The sequence below is a fragment of the Triticum aestivum genome, chromosome 4D (genome assembly GCF_018294505.1).
Source record: "Triticum aestivum cultivar Chinese Spring chromosome 4D, IWGSC CS RefSeq v2.1, whole genome shotgun sequence".
Classification (NCBI taxonomy): Eukaryota; Viridiplantae; Streptophyta; class Magnoliopsida; order Poales; family Poaceae; genus Triticum; species Triticum aestivum.
In genome coordinates, this window is record NC_057805.1 from 443,732,919 (window position 1) to 443,753,229 (window position 20,311).

Below are 20,311 nucleotides of genomic sequence, written 5' to 3' on the forward strand. Positions count from 1 at the left end.
AAGTCCCAAATTATTTTGAAAGGCTTAATTATTTAATTAAATTGAAATTGTCAATTGTTGATGGCTTAGTTTTAAATAGGCTAAGGCCATTTTAATTGTTCAAATGATAGTGGATTATTGATGAAAATTACTTAGTGAGTATTTGCAAAATTATGAACAATTTTATTTTAATATATGAAAAAAATATTTTATGCACTTCTATTAAGAATTTAAATTGGAGATGAATTAATTATTTAATTGCATTTTAAGTATGAGAAAATATGATGATGACATGGCATATTAGGGGAAGATCATTATAGCTTGATTATTGGGGTGTTACACTGCTCCGCGACATCAGGCCTAGTTTGCGACAAACATTGCGCTTACTTTAGATCGGACGGTGAGAAACGTTTAATGGACGAAATCAAATGGCCAGAAACACCTCATGAGAGAGCGGGGATTAGGTGCAGTTTTACTGTTCTTAATGTACATGCCTTGCTTGTTCTGTGGAAATGTGTCAGTGCCCCTTTGCTTTCAGAGATGGGTGCACCCTTGTGATCCCTTAGGGTGCGTTTGGTAGCTGTTCCCACCCTAGCATAGTTGTTTCCCTTTGAGACATGCTAAGTCTAGACACGTTGGGTACATGCATGTGTAGTTGTTTGGTAGTGATGTATCTGTTGGGACATGATGTGCCGAGACTGTGTTCGATGGAGAACTTTTGGGCTCGTGCACCCTCCCTGCAGGCTACCAAACACACCCTTAATGTATTGATACACCATCATGCATGTGTGTCGCAAGCATAGAGTTTCACAAAACAAGTCAAATACTTGCCCGTCAATATAAAAATATTATTGAAGGAACATTTCATAACTCATGCATACAACATTATATAATCTCGTCTCTAGGACATATTTCTAATTGGTAGGATATTTGCACCCTCCAATGTGAGGCATGACTCAGCATGACGCTTTGCTAGTATATATAATGTAGAATCTTGGGAAAAATATAACATAGTAAAAAAATGATAATGAGTAAATATTGTAAGCATATCATGCTAAATCCTGTAATGGCTCTCTAAAGTTCCTTGTTCTTTGAAATGTAGTCAAAACCCGTCTCATCTTTAGTTGATTGACTTGCTTCGGTTTCCTTCTCTTCGTAGCTAGAATCGACACCACCTTTAGTTGACTTATTTGTTTTCGGCTTCCTTCATTTGCCAACACCACCACCAACACCAATACCTTTATGTGCACCGACACCAAGACCGGCATTGGCACCTACATTTGCTCCAATGCCAACTCCAACGTTAGCGCCTCCATTCGCACCAACACCAGCACCACCGTTTGCACCGCCACCAAGACCAGCATTGGCACCTACATTTGCTCCAATACCTACATTTGCTCCAAGACCAGCACCAGCACCAATACCTTTATGTGCACCGACACCAAGACCGGCATTGGCACCTACATTTGCTCCAATGCCAGCTCCAATGTTAGCGCCCCCATTCGCACCAGCACCAGCACCAGCACCAGCACCGCCACCAAGACCAGCATTGGCACCTACATTTGCTCCAATACCTACGTTTGCTCCAAGGCCAGCACCAACACCAGCACCAGCGCCTCCATTCGCACCAACACCAACATTAGCACCAATAGATTTATGTGCACCGACACCAAGACCAGCACCACCATTTCCATTTGCACCGGCACCAAGACCAGCATTGGCACCTACATTTGCTCCAACACCTACATTTGCTCCAATGCCAGCACCAGCACCAGCACCAGCGCCTCCATTCGCACCAACACCAACATTAGCACCAATAGATTTATGTGCACCGACACCAAGACCAGCACCACCATTTCCATTTGCACCGGCACCAAGACCAGCATTGGCACCTACATTTGCTCCAACACCTACATTTGCTCCAATGCCAGCACCAGCACCAGCACCAGCGCCTCCATTCGCACCAACACCAATATTAGCACCGACAGACTTTTGAAGCCCAACATTAGCACCGATACCACCGTTTGGCCTAATATGAAAAATAGTAACAAACATCAGGAACAACATATACTCCTACAAGAACTATTAGCTACACATGCATGAGTGTGAAAGGGTGACGGTTAAACATTATAAAAAGACCCGCTTACACACCATGCTATATATGTGGGAATAAGTTAATCGCGGACTTATGTTGTGGTGACATGGCTAGAATGCTTGTAGATGGAGTATCATCTTACCCGCCTCCTCCATCCTCCAGGCCTCCACGGGACAGCACCGGCAATGCCCCCCACGACGAGACGAGAAACACCAGGAGAACAACGGTGCTACTAGAAATCTTCGCCATTGCTGATGGTTCTCTGTGTGATTTACCTCTCCTCTTTTTACGAACTGGAGGGTTCACTCTAGGACGTTGGGACACATTTATATAGAACGATCTTCCCTCCTATATTTGGCTATCTTTCATCAAGATGTGCAGTTCCTCCAATGGTTGTATATGGACTAGAGTGATACCCGGTTAACTATATTGGTCCCAAGGGCACCGGGGGTGTGGTCGCCGTGCATGTACTCGTGAGTGGAGTAGAAAGTTCCGGCATATAGCTGGAACGGATTTTATGGTGAGCCAGGAAGATGTGGTGCATCTTAGAGGTGGAGGTATAACCAAAAGCCATTTACAGATTTCACTTCACATGAGCTATTTATAGCTTCCAAGTATTGTACTCCCGTGTTTCCACCCAGTGGTCTGAAGAGATGACTGCAAATGCAACTGGTCAGTCACACTCCCCACTGGCTCTCTTCCACTGCCCAGCATCGCCCAGCTGGTCAGGACAAGGCATCTCAAGTGTTCAAGAGGTGAAGGTGAAATATGAACCATCAAACTCTGAGGCTGCATATGCCACTAGTATCACTCTTAAATTTGCCGCACCCACAATGTACGTATGCTCCTTTAACATGACCAGTGACACCTACTGTGTTGTCCCAACGAGTGAAATCGAAAACGTTACACAAATCCACACGAGAAGTCCTGGCCTGAAGCCCGGAAGCCGTGCACCGCCAAGTTCTAGATAACCGTAACTAGGTAGCTTGTGGGTCAGTACTCAGTGGTATCACGGTGCTGATTCGTGGGCTGAGCGCCGACGCCAGCGTCCGGCAGGTTGGTGACCCTGACGACCAGCGGCGTGCGGACACGGTGGTAGCCGTCGGACCACACGATCTCGCCGAAGTCGTACCGGCCGCGCGAGAGCTTAGCGGGTGTGACGGTGACGTAGTACTCGGCCCTGGCGCAGCGCGGGGAGAACGCCAGCGCCGGCGGCCACACCTCGACGTGCGTGCCCTGTGGGCTAATGACGGTAGCGTGGTACACGGTTTCCCTCTGGAGGCCCACGTTCGTCACCGTACGCTTCACGGTCACCACAGCCCGCAGCTCCGGGAGCACGATGGCCGGGTAGTTGAGGTCGGCATCGCCAATGGGGCCGCCGGCGCAGCTGGTGTCGAGCGCCGGGGAGGGGAGCACCATCTGCCGCACCTGGGCCTCCGTGTAGCCGAGGCCGCAGAGGAAGCGCACGTGGTCGCGCGCGTCCGCGTCGTACACCAGCCCCGGGTCCAGCGCCGGCAGCGGGTCCACGTGCCCCGCCCCGGTGTCGAAGGCGTCCGCGGCCTTCTGCGTGCCACCGGCCAGCATGGCGTCGGACGTGTCGTCGTGCACGTACGCCGTGGTCATGAGGGCGGACTTGACTGCGGCCGGCGACCAGGTCGGGTGCACGGACCTGAGGATGGCGACGATGCCGGTGACATGGGGGCACGACATGGACGTGCCCGTGTCGAAGTTCCACTCCGTCGAGCGCTTGTCCAGAGGAAGCATCGTCGGCGACGACTTGGGCGGCCACGCCGCCAGGATGTTCACCCCGGGCGCGGTGACGTCAGGCTGCGAGTTCAGCAACAGGTCGGTTCAGTCCATATATATGTGCTCTTCGTCATGCCAAGCTCAGGTGATCGTTTCCTCTACCTTGAGAATGTTTGGAGAAATGGAGCTCGGCCCTCTGGAGGAGAAGTAGGCGATGGCCGGCGCCGGCGTGCTGCCGACGACGGTCCTGCTCGCCGAGACGTGCACGGTCGGCCGTTGCCTGCACGTGGCAGACGATGGATGCGCTGTCAGAGAAGAGCGCGTGCGCGCATCCAACGGCGGTAGGTGGTTGATTGGTTACCTTGAACGGCTCTGGATGTAGTTGAGGATGTGGGTGCCCTGGCGCAGGTTGACGTGGACGGTGGGCAGGAAGTTGTCCTGGTTGGACCGCCGGGAGCTGGAGTCGGCGAAGATCACGCCGGAGCCACCGCCGGCATACACCGCCAGTGCCGCGCCCTCACCGGACACCATCCCCATCGTGGAGAAGCACAGGACGATCTTCCCGGACGCCGCCGTGCGGTTCACCAGCTGGTCCAAGGAGCAGGTCCTTCGGGATCAACGCAGATCGGTCAGTCAAAACAGATGATACTCAGTAGGCATTGTGTGTGAGAGAGATTACCCATCGGCAAAGACGCTAGTGCTCTCTACTAAAGGCGTTTTCATGTCCTTCACAATGAAGCCCTCTCCCTGTGTAAATTACCAAAGAAAAATGAGAAGTACACTGTATCCCAGTTTCTTGCGTGCACCACAGTCCACAGATGCATGCATAGTCGGCCACTAGTAGGACCAAGAACTCACCACGAAGGAGGCATTGTTCCCGAGCGCGATCACCGTCGGGAACCTCCGGTCGATGGTGCTGGCGGCGACGGTGACACCCCACGGCGACACGTTCTGCACCATGGCCACGTCGGGCCCGTCGTTGCCCGCGGAGAACACCGTCGACACCCCGAGCTGCATGGCGTGGAACGACCCGACCTCGGTGCTCGTCGCGAACAGCGGCGACAGCGGCGGCGGGGACCCGAGGGATGCCGAGATGACGTGCACGCCATCGTGCAGCGCGTCGTCGAACGCCGCCAGGATGTCGGCGTCGTTGCACCGGCCCGTCAGGTCCTTGAACCAGCACACCTTGTACACCGCCAGCCGCGCCCTGGGCGCACCCCCGCGCGCCGCGCCGCGGCCCAGCCCGCCGAAGTAGCTCGCGTTGGGGGACACGGCGCCCACGGCCGTGGACGCCGTGTGCGTGCCGTGGCCCACACGGTCCCGAGCCGATCGGTATTCCGCGCCGCCGCTGGTGTTCAGCAGGCCGGTCTCAGCTTCGAAGCCGGCGAGGTAGTAGCGCGCGCCGATGAGCTTGCGGTTGCACGCGGTGGCCGGGTCGAACTGCTGGCCTCCCACGCACGTGCCGCGCCATGACGACGGCACGGGGCCTAGGTGGGGGTCATCTCTGAAGCTCTCGGATTCAGGCCACACACCTGCTGAGGACAGAGGCAGACACACACTGAAATGCCGAGGACCACAGCACTGTAACCACTAACAGGAATGAGTATGAGTGCAGTGCCGCTACAAAATTGTTAAGTTCAGATCTTGGCATCGCATGCCTGCATTCAAGAAATGATTATAGTATCTTCCACTTTCATGGTTGTTCATGTCATTTCCCTTGCAGTGCCATGCCTGTATGTTTTAGATAATTTTGTAGCTATATGTCCCTTTCAGGCTACAAGATCATGTCATGTGTGAAGCCAGAGAAGCTACAAGCAAGTACAGGACAGTGCAGCAGGATTTGCCAGGATGTGAAATAGTTAGAGGACAAGTACCCGTGTCGAGGATACCGACAATTACGTCGTCTCCGTACTTCAAATGCATTTGGGAGGATGGCTGCTCCATCTGAGAATGCAGGCTGAGGCCCATGAAATCCCAGCTCCTTGTTGTATGGAGCTGCAGCATCCTGCTCCTGAATACTGATATGACCTCTTCTGTTTCTGAATATAATGATCATGGGGTTCCTTGTCAGTTTATGGCAATAATCCAGTGCACAAAACTAGGTATATACAGATATAGGTATGTTTTCGGACAACAGGGACCATCGTGTTGAGTATAACTGTTACCCGACAATGTGGTGGCTTGCGTTGAATTGAGCACTGCCGAAAAACCAGAGAAACCATAGCTGTAGCTATACAGAATAGCTTGTCTTGCTTCCTCCGGCCTGCAATATTGTGAGCATTCATGTAAGTGTCATTTTAGCCACATTTTTTCTTGCCAAATGAAACAAACATCTCCTAATTCTCAAAAAAAAATGGTTGAATTGCTTCAAGTTAAGCATGCAATACAGATCAGATAAACTGAGAAACAGAATTAATGGAAGTTTCTACTATGGCATAAGGAGTACAAACGAAACAATTACCTAAATTTTAACTCCGGTATTTTAACTTTATGTTGTTTACTCGATAGTCGTAGTACTACTTGAAATAACTCAGATGAATTCATGTTATAGATGCATTAGATGGTGCTGTGCTTCTGCACTTCATCGTTTCTTTCGTCAACTTCTAGAAATTCAATAGTCTTTTATTGTCCCCTTTAAATTTAGCTCAAAAAGTAAGATAGTATGTATTACTCTGCAAAGACTCTTGACAGAAGTTGGAGATGAAACTGTGTGGTCAGCGAAGGAGTCAGACCGTTGTTGTGGCCCAAGTACACAATGTGAACCTGCGATGCAACAGAAGAGAGAGCAGACATGAAGTGAACATCTGATCTGACAAACAGGTAAAAGATGAGTGAAAATCTGCACAAAAAACACTACATGTGAATGGGATGCTGCAGTGCACTGAACAGGATCAATGGCAGCAAATGAGAGCGAGGAAACAAGGAGCAGAAGCAGCAAAGCAGCCATTGCCCTTTACACAATGGCACTGGTGGAGTGGCAGAGACATATATATATATATAGACACCATAGACAGACAAAAGGACACAAGATATGATTCTGCGGGGGAAAGCGTCCGTGCCATGCCGTAGGGTGCTTGCAAGACAAGCCTTGCGAAGCTACAATGGCCCGGACAGCCCTCCATGGCTGCATCATTCCACCTTACCTTGTTCATCTAGTGATCTAGTCCATAGATGGAGGGTGCGATGATTAAGCCTATCGAGTTAAGTACAGTGTCTAGCTGCTGAAGAGAGTACAGGATAACAGACCTAAAGTTTGTTAACTCCAACCTAAACCTCTTGCCCTCGTGTGTTAATCATCTGTTCTAGTAGTGTTTTTTTAGTTCCTAGACAGAAGAGGCAACGAGACAACTATCAGCTACAGACATATTTAACATGTTGTAGCTTTTGGGATTCTCCAAAGGCTAACATCAACGGATCAACTTAAATAAGTGCCAAAAGGCTAAGATCTAAGTTCTAGAGTTCAACCAAATAGGCAAGTGCCTGGAGTTATGAAGGTAACATGTGTGCTCAAATCATTAGGATTTCAAGATCTAGTTTAATGACAAGACAAACCTTCTGCCCCACCATTAGTAGCCAGGTTATAGCATAGTACCTTGAGTCTGTGAGAACTTGCAAAGTGTTTGAAGAAAATCAATAATAAGACCCTGTTCGGAGACCCGCCACTCCACCACTCCGCTCCCGAAGCTGGAGTTAAAAAGCACGGAGCTGGGAACGGATGCTCCGCAACTCCTCGTATTTTTAGGAGCTGGAGTGACTCCGACCAGGCTCTAAATAGCTGTTGCTCCCCTGAGCTAAAGCCGGGAAATCTTTCTAGCTCCTGCAACCTTCTATGGTAAAATAAAAAAAGATAAAATAATGTTTCGACTAAAATGAGATATATTAACTAAAACCACGACACTTATTTTGGATCGGAGGGAGTAGTTGATTAAGGACTGCATGCAAGCATAATGCATTTGCTGAACAATGGTGATATTGAGCACTCACTCTTTGCAGAAACAACTAACTAACTCTTAATTTGTATGGACCATGCTCAATTAAATAAGTTTCCGTCCCTAATGCTCCGCTTTACATGCATTCAATCACTTATTCTTAATCAAACAATATATCTCATGCATTCAACCACTTGTAAAGTAAAGGGCAGCCCCAGTGCATGTAGCTCCCGCTTGCGCAGGGTCTGGGGAAGGGTCCGACCACTTTGGGTCTATTGTACGCAGCCTTTCCCTACATTTCTGCAAGAGGCTGTTTCCACGACTTGAACCCGTGACCTCATGGTCACAAGGCAGCAGCTTTACCACTGCGCCAAGGCAGCAGCAGCAGTTTTAGTTCAACCACTTGTAAAGTGTTTAAAGGAAAACAATAATAACTAGCAATTGCTCCCCTGAGCTAAAGCCGAGAAATCTTTCTAGCTCCTGCAACCTTCTATGGTAAAACAAAAAAAGATAAAATAATGTTTCGACTAAAATGAGATATATTACTCCCACCGATCCAAAATACGTGTCGTGGTTTTAGTTCGAACTAAAACCACGACACTTATTTTGGATCGGTGGGAGTAGTTGATTAAGGACTGCGTGCAAGCATAATGCATTTGCTGAACAATGATGATATTGAGCACTCACTCTTTGCAGAAACAACTAATTAACTCTTAATCTGTATGGACCATGCCTAATTAAATAAGTTTCAATCCCTAACGCTCCGCTTTACATGCATTCAACCACTTGCTCTTAATCAACCAATATATCTCATATGCTTCAAACTGGTAAAAGGCAGGCTATGTTAGATCTAGAACGCATAGACGTGGTAATCCTATTATCTGGAGTTTGTATTGCAGCTTGCATACAGACAACAAGCACGCTTGTAGTTGTAGAGCCAACCTTGATATGCAGCTTTTTTACTGTTTATGGGGCAGATAGAGATATCCTTGTATGTGCTGTTATGGTTACAAAAGGAGGCTGGTATTACAAAAGGAGAGAACAAGAACCTGTTTGGAAGCATGATGGATATCTCGAACCGCAACCCTGTAGACATAAGTGTACTCTAGTCTTCAGTGATGCAAAAATAACAGCATACCTACAAGGAAAATAATAACATCATTGCAGGTAAGGAAACCGATCATTTCTAACATAATGAAGCTTACCAAACACACCCCTTGAAGTGAGAATTCATCATATCTCTTCACTTTAGAAAAAATATTACCAGCATGCTTCACCGACCATCAATCTTCCATCTTTTAGGCGCACTAGTTACAGCAACCCAAGGAATGGTTTACACATGGATTGGATTTACGTTCATGCCAGTGGTTCCCTGACATCTGGGCAAGTCAAATTGTTATCAACACAACTGAGAGGACTAGCGCTGGTGTTGGTTCTCTTTCAGAATAATGGGTAATGCTCATTTTAAGACTCCCCTCAATAATTGGCTGCACAGTGTACTATCAGTTTAAACTTTGCAAATTTGTTGCTATCGATATCTTCCTCGGCGAGGGAACAAATCAGGACAAGAGAGAATGAATTGATAATGACCAAAACACATTTCCTTGTCGCGAGGCCTGTTGCATGCTAGGGTTTACCTTCATGAACTTCTGAACCTTCATCAGGCAAGGAAACTTAGGAGCCTTTCTCAGACTGCCACACAGCAACTACAGCGATCACCTGGAATATCTGGAAGCACCCGAACAACTATGTTTTCCTAGGAGAGGGTGAGAGGCTGAGATGTCCATACTCCATAAGTCCTAATCTGTTCAACTGAACTCAGCCTTTGGACCTGTCGATGTGCCAGCATAGGTAGACAGCTACCAAAGCCGTCCAGCTTTTGAATTCAGGCTTATCAACTAGCCTAAATGACGATGTTGCAAGATGCATTTTGTATATTACAAAGAATGGATATGCACGGAGCTTCATTTTTTCTGTTAAGTTGAGCATGTTCTTGGCGTTGGCAACATTTGGTCCTATAATGCTACAGTAGATTTTAACTCCAGAAGTCTTATGCCGGACTTATTAAAACCTATGCAGGCAATCATAGAGGAAAATCGAATGAGAATATTATGAGTTCTATATGCTGAAAGCAAATCATTCTGCATAAAAATAAAAGAAGTTGAGCAAATTTCCTTCAAAAAGTATTTAGAAGCCAATATGGACTAAAATGTCAACAGATCTTCAAACAAATTAAAGAAAATATATTTAGTCAGTGAGAAGTGAGACGACCTGTACTGAATGAGAATGATCACGCGCAACCACAAGAAGTTAAGAAGCAGAAAAGGGAGAACAATGATCAAAGCATGCATGAGGCTACTGTAGCATGTAGGTTTCAATCCATAGAAAAATACAGTGCCCTTAGAACTAACACTAGACAACTAGGAAACTGAATAGGTTGTTGAATTCCCAGATAACAAGTTAACAAGCACGCACTACCTTGCAAGGAGCATCATAGGAGAATCTAGAAATGATCTTTTCTGGTGTCACCAACAAATTAGGCTACCTTTAGGGCTTTCTAGGATCAGACAATTAAGGAAGACCAAGTGGAGCCAGTTACCTTTACGCGTTACTATGAAGATGCTAGTGTAAAGGGATCCAACTTATAAAGTCCTCCAGCACTTGAGCTCAGTTAAACAAATTTCCAGTTAATCTAAAAGTTAAGTTGGTGAGGCATCCGTTAACCAAGCCCTTGGGATTTAGTATATTCTTTTCCCCTTGAGGATCAGAATTAAATTCGTGCGAACATTCTACTGGTGACATAAAGGCTACTCCCCCACTAAAAGATGAGCTAGTTGGCACAGGCACAAAATGGGCAGGGAAACAGAAGTGTAGCACACCCACAGTGTGCATAGCCACCGGCAAAAGTCTCGTAGGCATTCAGTCGAACACCTGGTGGGCGCATGGCGGTCCTTGTCGAGCAGAGAGCCCACAGCGATCCAGCGAGTAAGTTCCGATTATCCAATCACGCCGGCACAACTGTCCCCTCAACCAGTGAGAAGCTGTTTCCATCCAATGGAAACAAGAAATGCACGTCGTGCCGCTGAACCCCAAGGGGACAGACACCTTGACCGATCTCAAATTAGGAATAGGAGATCAGCCTGACCTGAGCATGGCGATTGGCCGGGTGATCAGAGAGAGGATGGAGATGGCGACACGCCCTAAAATTCACTTAGACAAAGGGGAATTTTTGTTTGACCTTATAAAGATGAGGGTTGAGGAGGAAGAAGATATGTCAGTTGGATGCCGGACTTGGAAGCCTGCCACTGGTCCAGGTAATATCCGATATCTCCCTCTCTCTCTCACCACCAAGAAAGGGGAAAAAGCGACGCTTCCGAAGCTCCCACCACCGCAAGGGTAGGGGAGAAGTCGCCGGGATGGCAAAGACCGCGGGCGCCGCGACGCGGACGCGCACGCACTCGCCCTGGCCCGGAGGCCAATGATCACATCACGGTGGAAAGGTGGCAAACGCGACAAGGAAAAGGAAAAAAATTGGGGGTCTCCACCAAGAAACCCGCCATCATTCCGTCCCACCGCCGTCGATCCCTGGCGGTCCAGATGAGATGAGTGCACTCCTCGCGAGTCCTCCACGGAGAAAGCAGTCTGGGGAGAGAGAGGAGTGAGCGCAACGCAACTGATCGTGATCGAGGTCAAAGACAGACAGACAGACAGACAGACAGAGGAAGATGGAATCCAGCCACCACTACACTCCAACTCGAGTGCGCCCCGCTCCGCCTCATCGCTCCATTTTCCACCACACTTTTCTTCTCCCCGACACATCATCGAAAATGAAAAATCCCCCGGAAATACTTCGTGAAGGAGGGGGGGACATGATAAATCCAGGGGAGGGGAGGGGAAATCTTCCATGCCCTTCTTAGATGAGATGGCGTTGGTGTAAAGGATGGATGAAAGCGAAACCGCCTGCCGGAATTGAACTGCTCAGTAGTATCTTTCTTCTTTTTCCCCCCTTTTGATTGAAACGTGCGATAAATAGAGATGGGGATGTGCTCCACTTGAGGCCTTCCTCTGAGGTTCCTCATTCTGCGTAGCTTTCAGGGGATAGAAATCTGCACCTTCTCTCCCCTTGCTTGTTCCTTGTCTGGCCTGGTTTCAGAAGAAGATTAGGTTTCTTGTTCTTGGTGAGACATAGTGAGAGGTTCATCTTGTTCCTTGGGAATTTTGTGTTGTCATGGGTAACTGCTGGTTTAAAGGGAGTCCGTACTTCAACAGGGTTTCTTCCAATGCAACAAAGTCAGGTACTACTCATATTCTTCCCTTCCTGGTATGGCTTATGTGAAATACGAAGTACTACAATACTTTCTGTTATTTTTTTGATCCCCCGATGTTGTTTGCTTTCTAGGTATATACTGATTCTTTATTACCTTTTAATAACAATTCGATGGCATCTCCGAGCAATTAATTCTCAATCCAAAAATTGCATACCTTCATGCTCCAATTTCCAATACTAATAGGTTTCAGTCTGATCCACTCGATTCATCATGTATTTTTCAACTTGTTTTCATTCAACCAAATCAGTGATATTGAACTTCAGTGATCTGTCCAAAGTATTCTGAAGTCTGAACCATTTGCAAGTTGTTCTTGGAACTTCTGAATTTCCCAGTTGAAATCTTGTGACATACTACATGACATGACTTTCCCTTTTATCTGTTGCAGAATCTCCAAAATTGCAGAGCCCGTCAGAGAGAACCGAGAAGGACGATAGCCTGCTTCCGTCCAACCCACATGAGGTGGAGGCGCTGCGCAACGATTCGGCTCGGAAGAATCCTCTGATAGCATTCACGTTCGAGGAGCTCAAGAGAATCACCAAGAACTTCAGGCAGGACTCTGTGCTAGGGGGAGGTGGCTTTGGCAGGGTCTACAAAGGGTGCGTCACCAATGATCTTCGCGAGGGGTTAGCAATTGAGGAGCCGCTGCGAGTTGCGGTCAAGGTCCATGATGGAGACAACAGCTTCCAAGGCCACAGGGAGTGGCTGGTGATTACCATTTCTCAGTGATATATGTATTTTGGGTATGCTCTGGTTTGCTGTTTGTTGCACATGAAGTTGATTTTTTGTGCATTTATGTTTTCAGGCTGAGGTCATTTTCCTTGGGCAGCTCTCACACCCAAATCTTGTGAAGTTGGTCGGTTATTGTTGCGAAGACGATCACCGGGTTCTCGTTTACGAGTTGATGCCCCTAGGGAGTGTGGAATCGCATCTGTTTTCGAGTAAGGCACCTATTGTTTCTTGTTTTGCTAGAAATTATCTCTTGATTATGACGCCAACCGGTTTCATTCACATGAACCATTTTATCATTCAATTATGTGGATTTGGAACCAAATTTGTTAACTGCCTAAAATGTGCAATGAAATTTTGCAATTTCGATGTATTTCCTCACTGATTTTTTTAAAGTTTAGTCAAACTTTTTGTTCATATGGTATCACACGCTACATTATGTAGATTTGTTCAAATACTTGTGATTTACTAATGCAGGGGTAATGCTGCCACTGCCATGGTCCACCAGAATGAAGATCGCACTGGGTGCTGCAAGGGGTCTTGCCTTCCTGCACGAAGCTGAGAAGCCTGTCATTTACAGGGACTTCAAGACATCCAACATATTGCTCGACGAGGTATACGAACCGCGTTGGATCGCTTTGATGTTTGCTTCCATTCGCATAAATTCAGAACTCCTTATACATGAAAAACAGTAGAATCGTTCACATAAATGGTTCAGCAAATAGAATGAACACCTTTCATTTTGCATGACCGGTTGTATGAAAATAATACTTCTTGCTTGCATTTCTCTTCTCTGAATTCCTCCGGCAACGTTCATCATCAGGAGTACAACGCAAAGCTCTCTGACTTCGGGCTGGCGAAGGATGGGCCGGTCGGCGACAAGTCGCACGTCTCGACCCGCATCATGGGCACCTACGGCTACGCCGCCCCGGAGTACATCATGACAGGTAGGTAGCCATCATCATGTCACTGAACTTGAGCAGAGCGATGGGAATTTGGTATCTGAATTTTGAACTGTTGTGCTGTTGTGTCTTGCAGGGCACCTGACGGCGATGAGCGACGTGTACAGCTACGGGGTGGTGCTGCTGGAGCTGCTGACGGGGCGCAAGTCGCTGGACAGGTCGAGGCCGGTGAGGGAGCAGACGCTGACGGACTGGGCCTTCCCGCTGCTGGCGCATAGGAAGAAGGTGCTGGGTATCGTCGACCCCAGGCTCGCCGCTGATGACTACCCCGTCAAGGCCGTGCACAAGACGGCCATGCTCGCCTACCACTGCCTCAGTCGCAACCCCAAGGCCAGGCCGCTCATGCGCGACATCGTCGCCACCCTCGAGCCCCTGCAGCAGCAGCCGCAGCCGCAGCCGGAGCTGGTGGTGGAGGTGAGCCCGGCCAACGACTCCGGTGGCGGCGACGGCGTGGGTGTTCGGTGATCAGACATATGTATGCTGACGTGTACGTTCTTTTCTGCATATACTGATGCTTGTGCGAATTGTATTGTAGCAGCTACACAGCTAGTGACAGTGCTCTCTTGGTCTGCACACTATGCAAAGGGTCTTTCTCTCTCTGCTTCCCACGAATTCTTCGGGAATTTCACAACTTGCAGAATCGAGAGACTCTCGCGGATCAAAATGGGCCTAAGAATTTAGAGACAGAGAAATATAATACTTCCTCTGTAAATTAATATTAGTGGCCTAAAACGTCTTATATTAGTTTACGGATACTGAAAGAGTACATTACAGGATTTTCTATCTTTATTAGCAAAAGGGTCCATGCGTTGTAACCGGAAAAAAAACTCATAATCTCCAATGGCAATGACCACATTTTATTGCACCGAGATACACTATCACTCTCAATTTCGTCAAATTATGAACAATTTTTGAAATCATGAACATTTTTTTAAACTCGTAAACATTTCTCAAATTCATGAACAGTTTTACAAAATTTAGAACATTTCTAAAATCAAGAACATTTTTTAATTCATTAACATTTTATACCATTTGCAACATTTTTTTAAAGTTAACATTTAAAAAAAATCTTGAATTGGCAAACATTTCTAGAATTGATGAACATCTTTTTGGAAATTGGTGGAAGAATTTTTGAAATTCACGAACATATTATTGATTTTTAACGAACATTTTCTGAAACGCATGATCATTTCTTGAATCAGCAAACATTTTATGAATTCATAAACAATTTTGTAAGTCATGAACAGTTTTTCAGTTTTTAGGATACTTTTTATTCATGATTTTTTTTTGATTTGGCAAACTTTTGTTCAATTTCATTAAATTTTTTAATGCAGGAACTTTTTTAAAAAACTGAACATTTTTAGATTTGCCGAATGTTTTTAAAAAATTCAAACATTTTTTTACAAATTTGCTAACATTTTTTGAATTCACAAACATTTAATAATTTATTAAAACTTTATTTCAAAATTCTCATTTTTTAAACAAAATCGAAAGTTTTTATGGTCCCAAATTATTTGAAGTAGAAAAAAATGAAAATGAAAACGAAAAAATAAAAATAAAAATAAAATTTAGAAAACAGGCCGCCTGGACATTGGCCGGCCCAAACGGGCGCGCTACGTCTTCTAGCAGCGGAGAGCGTAGTATAGGAGTTCCCTACTGCATTGTCTCAAAAAAAAGGAGTTCCCTACTGCATGGGCCAGCCCAGATGGGGAATTCTCCTTGTAAAACGTTTTTTTATCACTTATAGGTGGCATTCATGGGTAATATTTTGCAATTTTGGGGACAATTTTCATGACGTACCGCCATAAGCAATAGCCTTTTATTATTAGATATAGACTAGCAAACATGCCCGTGCGTTGCAACGGGAGAAAAAACAACAACATACAACCCCAATCTAATAAGCATTAAGCATGATGTAAGAATCTCCACCCGCCCCACACACAGAGGTCCAGGTGCTCTATTTCTCATATCCTCCTTATCGTCCTTCCTCTCACTCTCCCTTTGTGTGTTATGTAATTACAATGAATGATAACAAGTTAAAAGCTAAAGTGATAATTAAAAATCTATTATTCACAATATGTATGTGCCTGCATTTTGGTGTATTTCAAGTTTAAACAACAGGTGCCATGAAAGTTCAAAAGAATTGAAGCATAAGTCAGATAGATAAATCTTTTTACATACTTCTTCCTGCTTGTATTTCCGAGGAGATGTAAAAGTTGTTGCTTCCAGATCGTTGCCTTGCAATAGATGCTATCCACTGCCTGTCTTTTGAGGCTCGTCAAGTATGACCATCAACAACATCTTTTAGGGCACACCTCCGCGTCATAATAGTATTGCCCTGCTGCTGCAGGCTCCTCCTGATCCTTTTTTTTTTGGACGCGACACCCTCTCCTGATTCTACTCTATCTCCTCCTTCTTTATGTCCGCCTTTTTCATTTGCTCCTTCCTTAGGCTCGATTCTGGCCAAGAGACGCTCATAATTCCCTCATTAGGCATGATTCCATGGCCACATGTATCCCACGAGCAAGCTCATAATCTCTTCATTTATTCCAATCTGGACTTTAATCCTTTGTTTCTGTAGGTTATACAGGACCCACAGCTCACCCTCCTTAGTTGATTCTTAAGGCTGCACGTCAACCGTACATCTCACAAACGTATATAAACTGATTGAATTGGATGCAAAGAAGCGATATGGGAAAAATAAGCTAGCAAACCAAATTTTAGCACACAACCAGCCATGGCTTGGTTGGCTCTAGGCTGTGGCAATCAAAAGTGAGGTCATGAGTTCGAGCCCCTCACGAGCAATTGTTTTTTGCTGCTTGCCCAATCCGCCATGAAAAAAATTGCATACCTGGGCTAGCTCGGCCCAGCAGGGGATATAACGCAGCGAAAATAAATATGTGTGTATATGGGCTAGCTCGGCCCAGCAGAGGACAAAACTCAGCAACGCACGAGAAAAAACCTGGGGTAGCGATGTAACGTACGAAGGGACACGACGGACGAAAACGGACCAAAATTAGGGAGGAAGAAGTGTTAATCCTATTATTAGTAGGTATATAGATATAGATATAGATATGTAATGCAGTTCTCCTGCATGTTTTAGAAAAAAAATCTCTTAAGTACTCTTTCCGTTCACAAATATAAGATGTTTTGAATATTTCAATATGAAATACATACGGATTGAAATGAGTGAACATACTAAAACGTTCTATATACATCCGATTCAGAAAAAGTTAGGACATCTAATAATATTTGTGAACTAGGATGCGTTTTTTCCCGATTAAAAGTCTCACACCATGTTACATTTTCATTAAAAAAGAAACACGGAGTAACAAGCATCGCCAGGCTCCTGGATAAATTTCTTGCTAATCTACTCTCTCGGTTCCAAAATAATTAAAGTTATGAGATTGTTCTAAGTCAAATTTATGTAAGTTTAACTAAGTTATGCAAAAATATATGAACATCTACAACACCATTTTTTTATTAGATTCATTATGAAATATGTTTCATATTTGTAAGTTTGATATTATAGGTATTAGCACATTTTTCTATGGACCGTCAAACTTTAGACAGTTTGACTTAGGGCAACCATGTAACTTCAATTATTTTGGAACGGAGGGAGTAGTTCGTAAAATGTAAAGTCTACTTGGAAACTAAAGCAACATATTTTAAAAAAAGCTACGATACATTTTTTATTGTTTTACAAAACATATTTACACCATTATTGTCAACGAAGGTTGAAAAGAAGATGACAAAAAGTACCCCTTCGTCAAATAATATAAGATGTTATTACAGCCGACGTACTAGGTCGTAATAACATCTTATATATTATGGATTTGCAGAAAAAACATCTTATATATTATGAGACGGAGGAATTTCAACACAAGCAGACCCGGGTAGGGGTTGTTGAACGTGACATATTTGTATTACTATTCATGTAATCTCTAGCCTTATATAGTTGACTCCTAGAGATATGATAGGATTAGTTTTCTTGTCATGCAAGACATCTCGTGTATATATTGTGACCAACTCCGAGGAATACAATTGAGTTGCATCCCATATTCTCTCTACATGGTATCAGTTTTTTCCGCGATCTCCCTCGCTTCCGCTCCCCGCAGCCGCATCTCCCTCTCGTAGCCGCCATTGCCACCCCCTCTAACCCTAGCACCGCCGCCGCTACCTGTCGGTGTCAAAACCGGCAGATCTCGCACTACTAGAAAAAGGGCTATAGATAATATGGACACTAATGGCGCACCACACATGTGGTGCGCCACTACTATATACTGATGGCGCACCATGTGTGGTACACCATTAGTGTCCAAATACTAATGGCGCACCACATCCATGGTGCTCCACTACTAACAAATTTTTTTTGTCAAAACTAGTAATGGCGCATGGCGCACCACACCCTCGGTGCGCCACTACTAACAATTTTTTTTTTCAAAGTTAGTAATGGCGCACCACACCCACGGTGCGCCATTAACTAGTAATGGCGCACCACACCCACGATGCGCCATTACTAACTTTGCCCAAAAATCCACCGAATGCACCCCCCTGACCGCCTTTTCAGTTTTAGAAAAAATAAAATAAATGATGGAAATGTCAAAAAATAAAAGAAAATAAGTTTCCCATGTGATATGTGGTCTAGTTGTTGGGAAAATTTACAAATATGAATTTCGACTTTATTTGCAAAATCTCTTCGGAATTTGTAAAATGGGCATAACTTTTGCATACGAACTCGGATTAAAAAGTTTTTATATGAAAAATCATCTACTCGAAAAGTTACATACGAATTGAACCGGGGGATCCTCGTTCAACATCTTCAAAATCCCCAAAAACCTAACAGAACGAAAGATACGGGGCTTTTAAGATCTAGAGAGGGAAAAATGCAAAAAAATTCAAACTTACTAGTGGCGCACCATTTGCTAGGTGCGCCACTAGTAACAGAAAAAAATGGTTTCAAAGAAACTTTTTTTTTGGAATTTTTTTTCAAAATATGATACGTAATATGACCGGGAAGTTTGAAATATTTTTTCAAAATTTCATCACACTCATGAACATGAACAAAGTCGTAGACATCAACAAGGTTTAATAGGATTGATATGCCAGATATATCAACAAGTGCCTATTAAGTGAGCTGGTGCTGGGGTTGGATAGAACTCTGAAGTTAAGCGTGCTTGGGCTGGAGTAGTGTGAGGATGGGTGACCTTTTGGGAAGTTTGACCACGGAGTGCAATTTGACTTGAGATTAAGCCATAGTGACCCGAGATTAAGAAAAAAAGAAAAAAAATTTGAAAAAAAATGTTAGTAATGGCACACTTCTATGTGGTGCGCCATTACTAAGTCAGATAGTAATGGCGCATCGTGTGATGTACTAATGGCGTCTCCTGTTACTAAGTCATTACTAAGGCAGTGCGCCATTAGTATACCAGATACTAATGGCGCACCTGTGGTGCGCCATTAGTAAAAAATTCTAATGGCGTGATGCTAGTGGCGCACCTGTAGTGCGCCATTAGTAGGCAAAACAGGTGCGCCACTAGCAATCCTTTTCCTAGTAGTGTCGGGTAGGGGGTCCCGAACTGTGCGTCTGAGAATCAAAGGTAACAGGAGACAGGGACACGATGTTTACCCAGGTTCGGGCCCTCTTAATGGAGGTAATACCCTACTTCCTGCTTGATTGACTTTGATGAATATATGGGTTACAAGAATTGATCTACCTCAAGATCGTTGTGGCTAAACCCTAGATGTCTAGCATGTACGATTATGATTGCCTCTACAGACTAAGCCCTCCAGTTTATATAGACACCGGAGGGGGCTAGGGTTGTACAGAGTCGGTTTACAGAGAAAGGAATCTTCATATCCGCAAGCCAAGCTTGCCTTCCACGCCAAGGAGAGTCCCATCCGGACACGGGGAAAGTCTTCCGTCTTGTACCTTCACGGCCCATCAGTCCAGCCCATGTCACACAGCCCGGACGCCCGATGACCCCGTAATCCAGGACTCCCTCAGTAGCCCCTCAACCTGGCTTCAATGAAGATGTATCCGGCGCGTAGATTGTCTTCGGCATTGCAAGGCGGGTTCCTCCTACGAATACTTCAAAGTAGTCATCCGAACACAAGAAATGTATCCGGCTCTGTTAAACAGGTACCAAACACCACCACAAAGGGCATACTACCTAACAAATCCCATCTGCTGACAACCTCTCTGGCGAGACGTCACGTCCTTGCCTTGTTATTATTCCGAACCATTTTTTAGCTTCCTGCCCCACGTTTCGAGACGCGGTTTTTATTGGCACGTCTTGTCAAAGCAGAGATCGTGTCCCCTTTTCGCGGGATTCTCATCAATACGGGTGTGGGGAATCCAGCCGTGCCATCAGCACGACCCCTTGGGAATAGGCGAGTTTTAAGGCTAGTGGGGGGCGCTTGTTATTCACTGCCTTTATAAGAGGATAAGAATCCACTTTTTCACCCCATGCCTTATTCCTCTCTGCCCATCCGTTTTCGAGCTCCAGCGCCCAAGCTTCAATCCCTCCCGCCCCCAAAAAACAC

At 45.5% G+C, this 20,311-nt stretch overlaps 3 protein-coding genes across 10 annotated transcripts; 1 reads left to right on the forward strand and 2 right to left on the reverse strand.

The window, feature by feature from the left end:
- Positions 1–806: 806 nt before the first annotated feature.
- On the reverse strand, positions 807–2,405 carry LOC123098480 (fibroin heavy chain). Its single transcript, XM_044520475.1, has 2 exons — positions 2,217–2,405; positions 807–2,008 (listed from the first exon to the last, which is right to left on the reverse strand). Exons 1-2 carry the CDS (start codon positions 2,321–2,323, stop codon positions 1,186–1,188), a joined length of 930 nt encoding a protein of 309 aa, XP_044376410.1. The 5' UTR covers positions 2,324–2,405; the 3' UTR covers positions 807–1,185.
- A 111-nt stretch (positions 2,406–2,516) lies between these two features.
- Positions 2,517–11,426, reverse strand: LOC123098477 (subtilisin-like protease SBT3.18). Of its 8 annotated transcripts, XM_044520467.1 has the most exons (12): positions 10,895–11,426; positions 8,955–9,128; positions 8,799–8,887; positions 7,413–7,647; positions 6,492–6,583; positions 5,986–6,083; positions 5,695–5,859; positions 4,679–5,355; positions 4,500–4,567; positions 4,182–4,427; positions 3,983–4,100; positions 2,517–3,901 (listed from the first exon to the last, which is right to left on the reverse strand). In XM_044520467.1, exons 3-12 carry the CDS (start codon positions 8,843–8,845, stop codon positions 3,068–3,070), a joined length of 2,580 nt encoding a protein of 859 aa, XP_044376402.1. In that variant the 5' UTR covers positions 8,846–8,887; positions 8,955–9,128; positions 10,895–11,426; the 3' UTR covers positions 2,517–3,067. The 8 variants fall into 8 exon arrangements, with proteins under 8 accessions (XP_044376402.1, XP_044376405.1, XP_044376401.1 ...); XM_044520470.1 differs by having other exon boundaries at positions 7,413–7,644; positions 8,964–11,426; XM_044520466.1 differs by having other exon boundaries at positions 8,964–11,426.
- Positions 11,427–11,493: 67 nt separating this feature from the next.
- LOC123098479 (probable serine/threonine-protein kinase PBL16) lies at positions 11,494–14,638 on the forward strand. The gene is made up of 6 exons (XM_044520474.1): positions 11,494–12,044; positions 12,463–12,782; positions 12,880–13,015; positions 13,281–13,417; positions 13,627–13,750; positions 13,842–14,638. Exons 1-6 carry the CDS (start codon positions 11,978–11,980, stop codon positions 14,228–14,230), a joined length of 1,173 nt encoding a protein of 390 aa, XP_044376409.1. The 5' UTR covers positions 11,494–11,977; the 3' UTR covers positions 14,231–14,638.
- Positions 14,639–20,311: the final 5,673 nt, after the last annotated feature.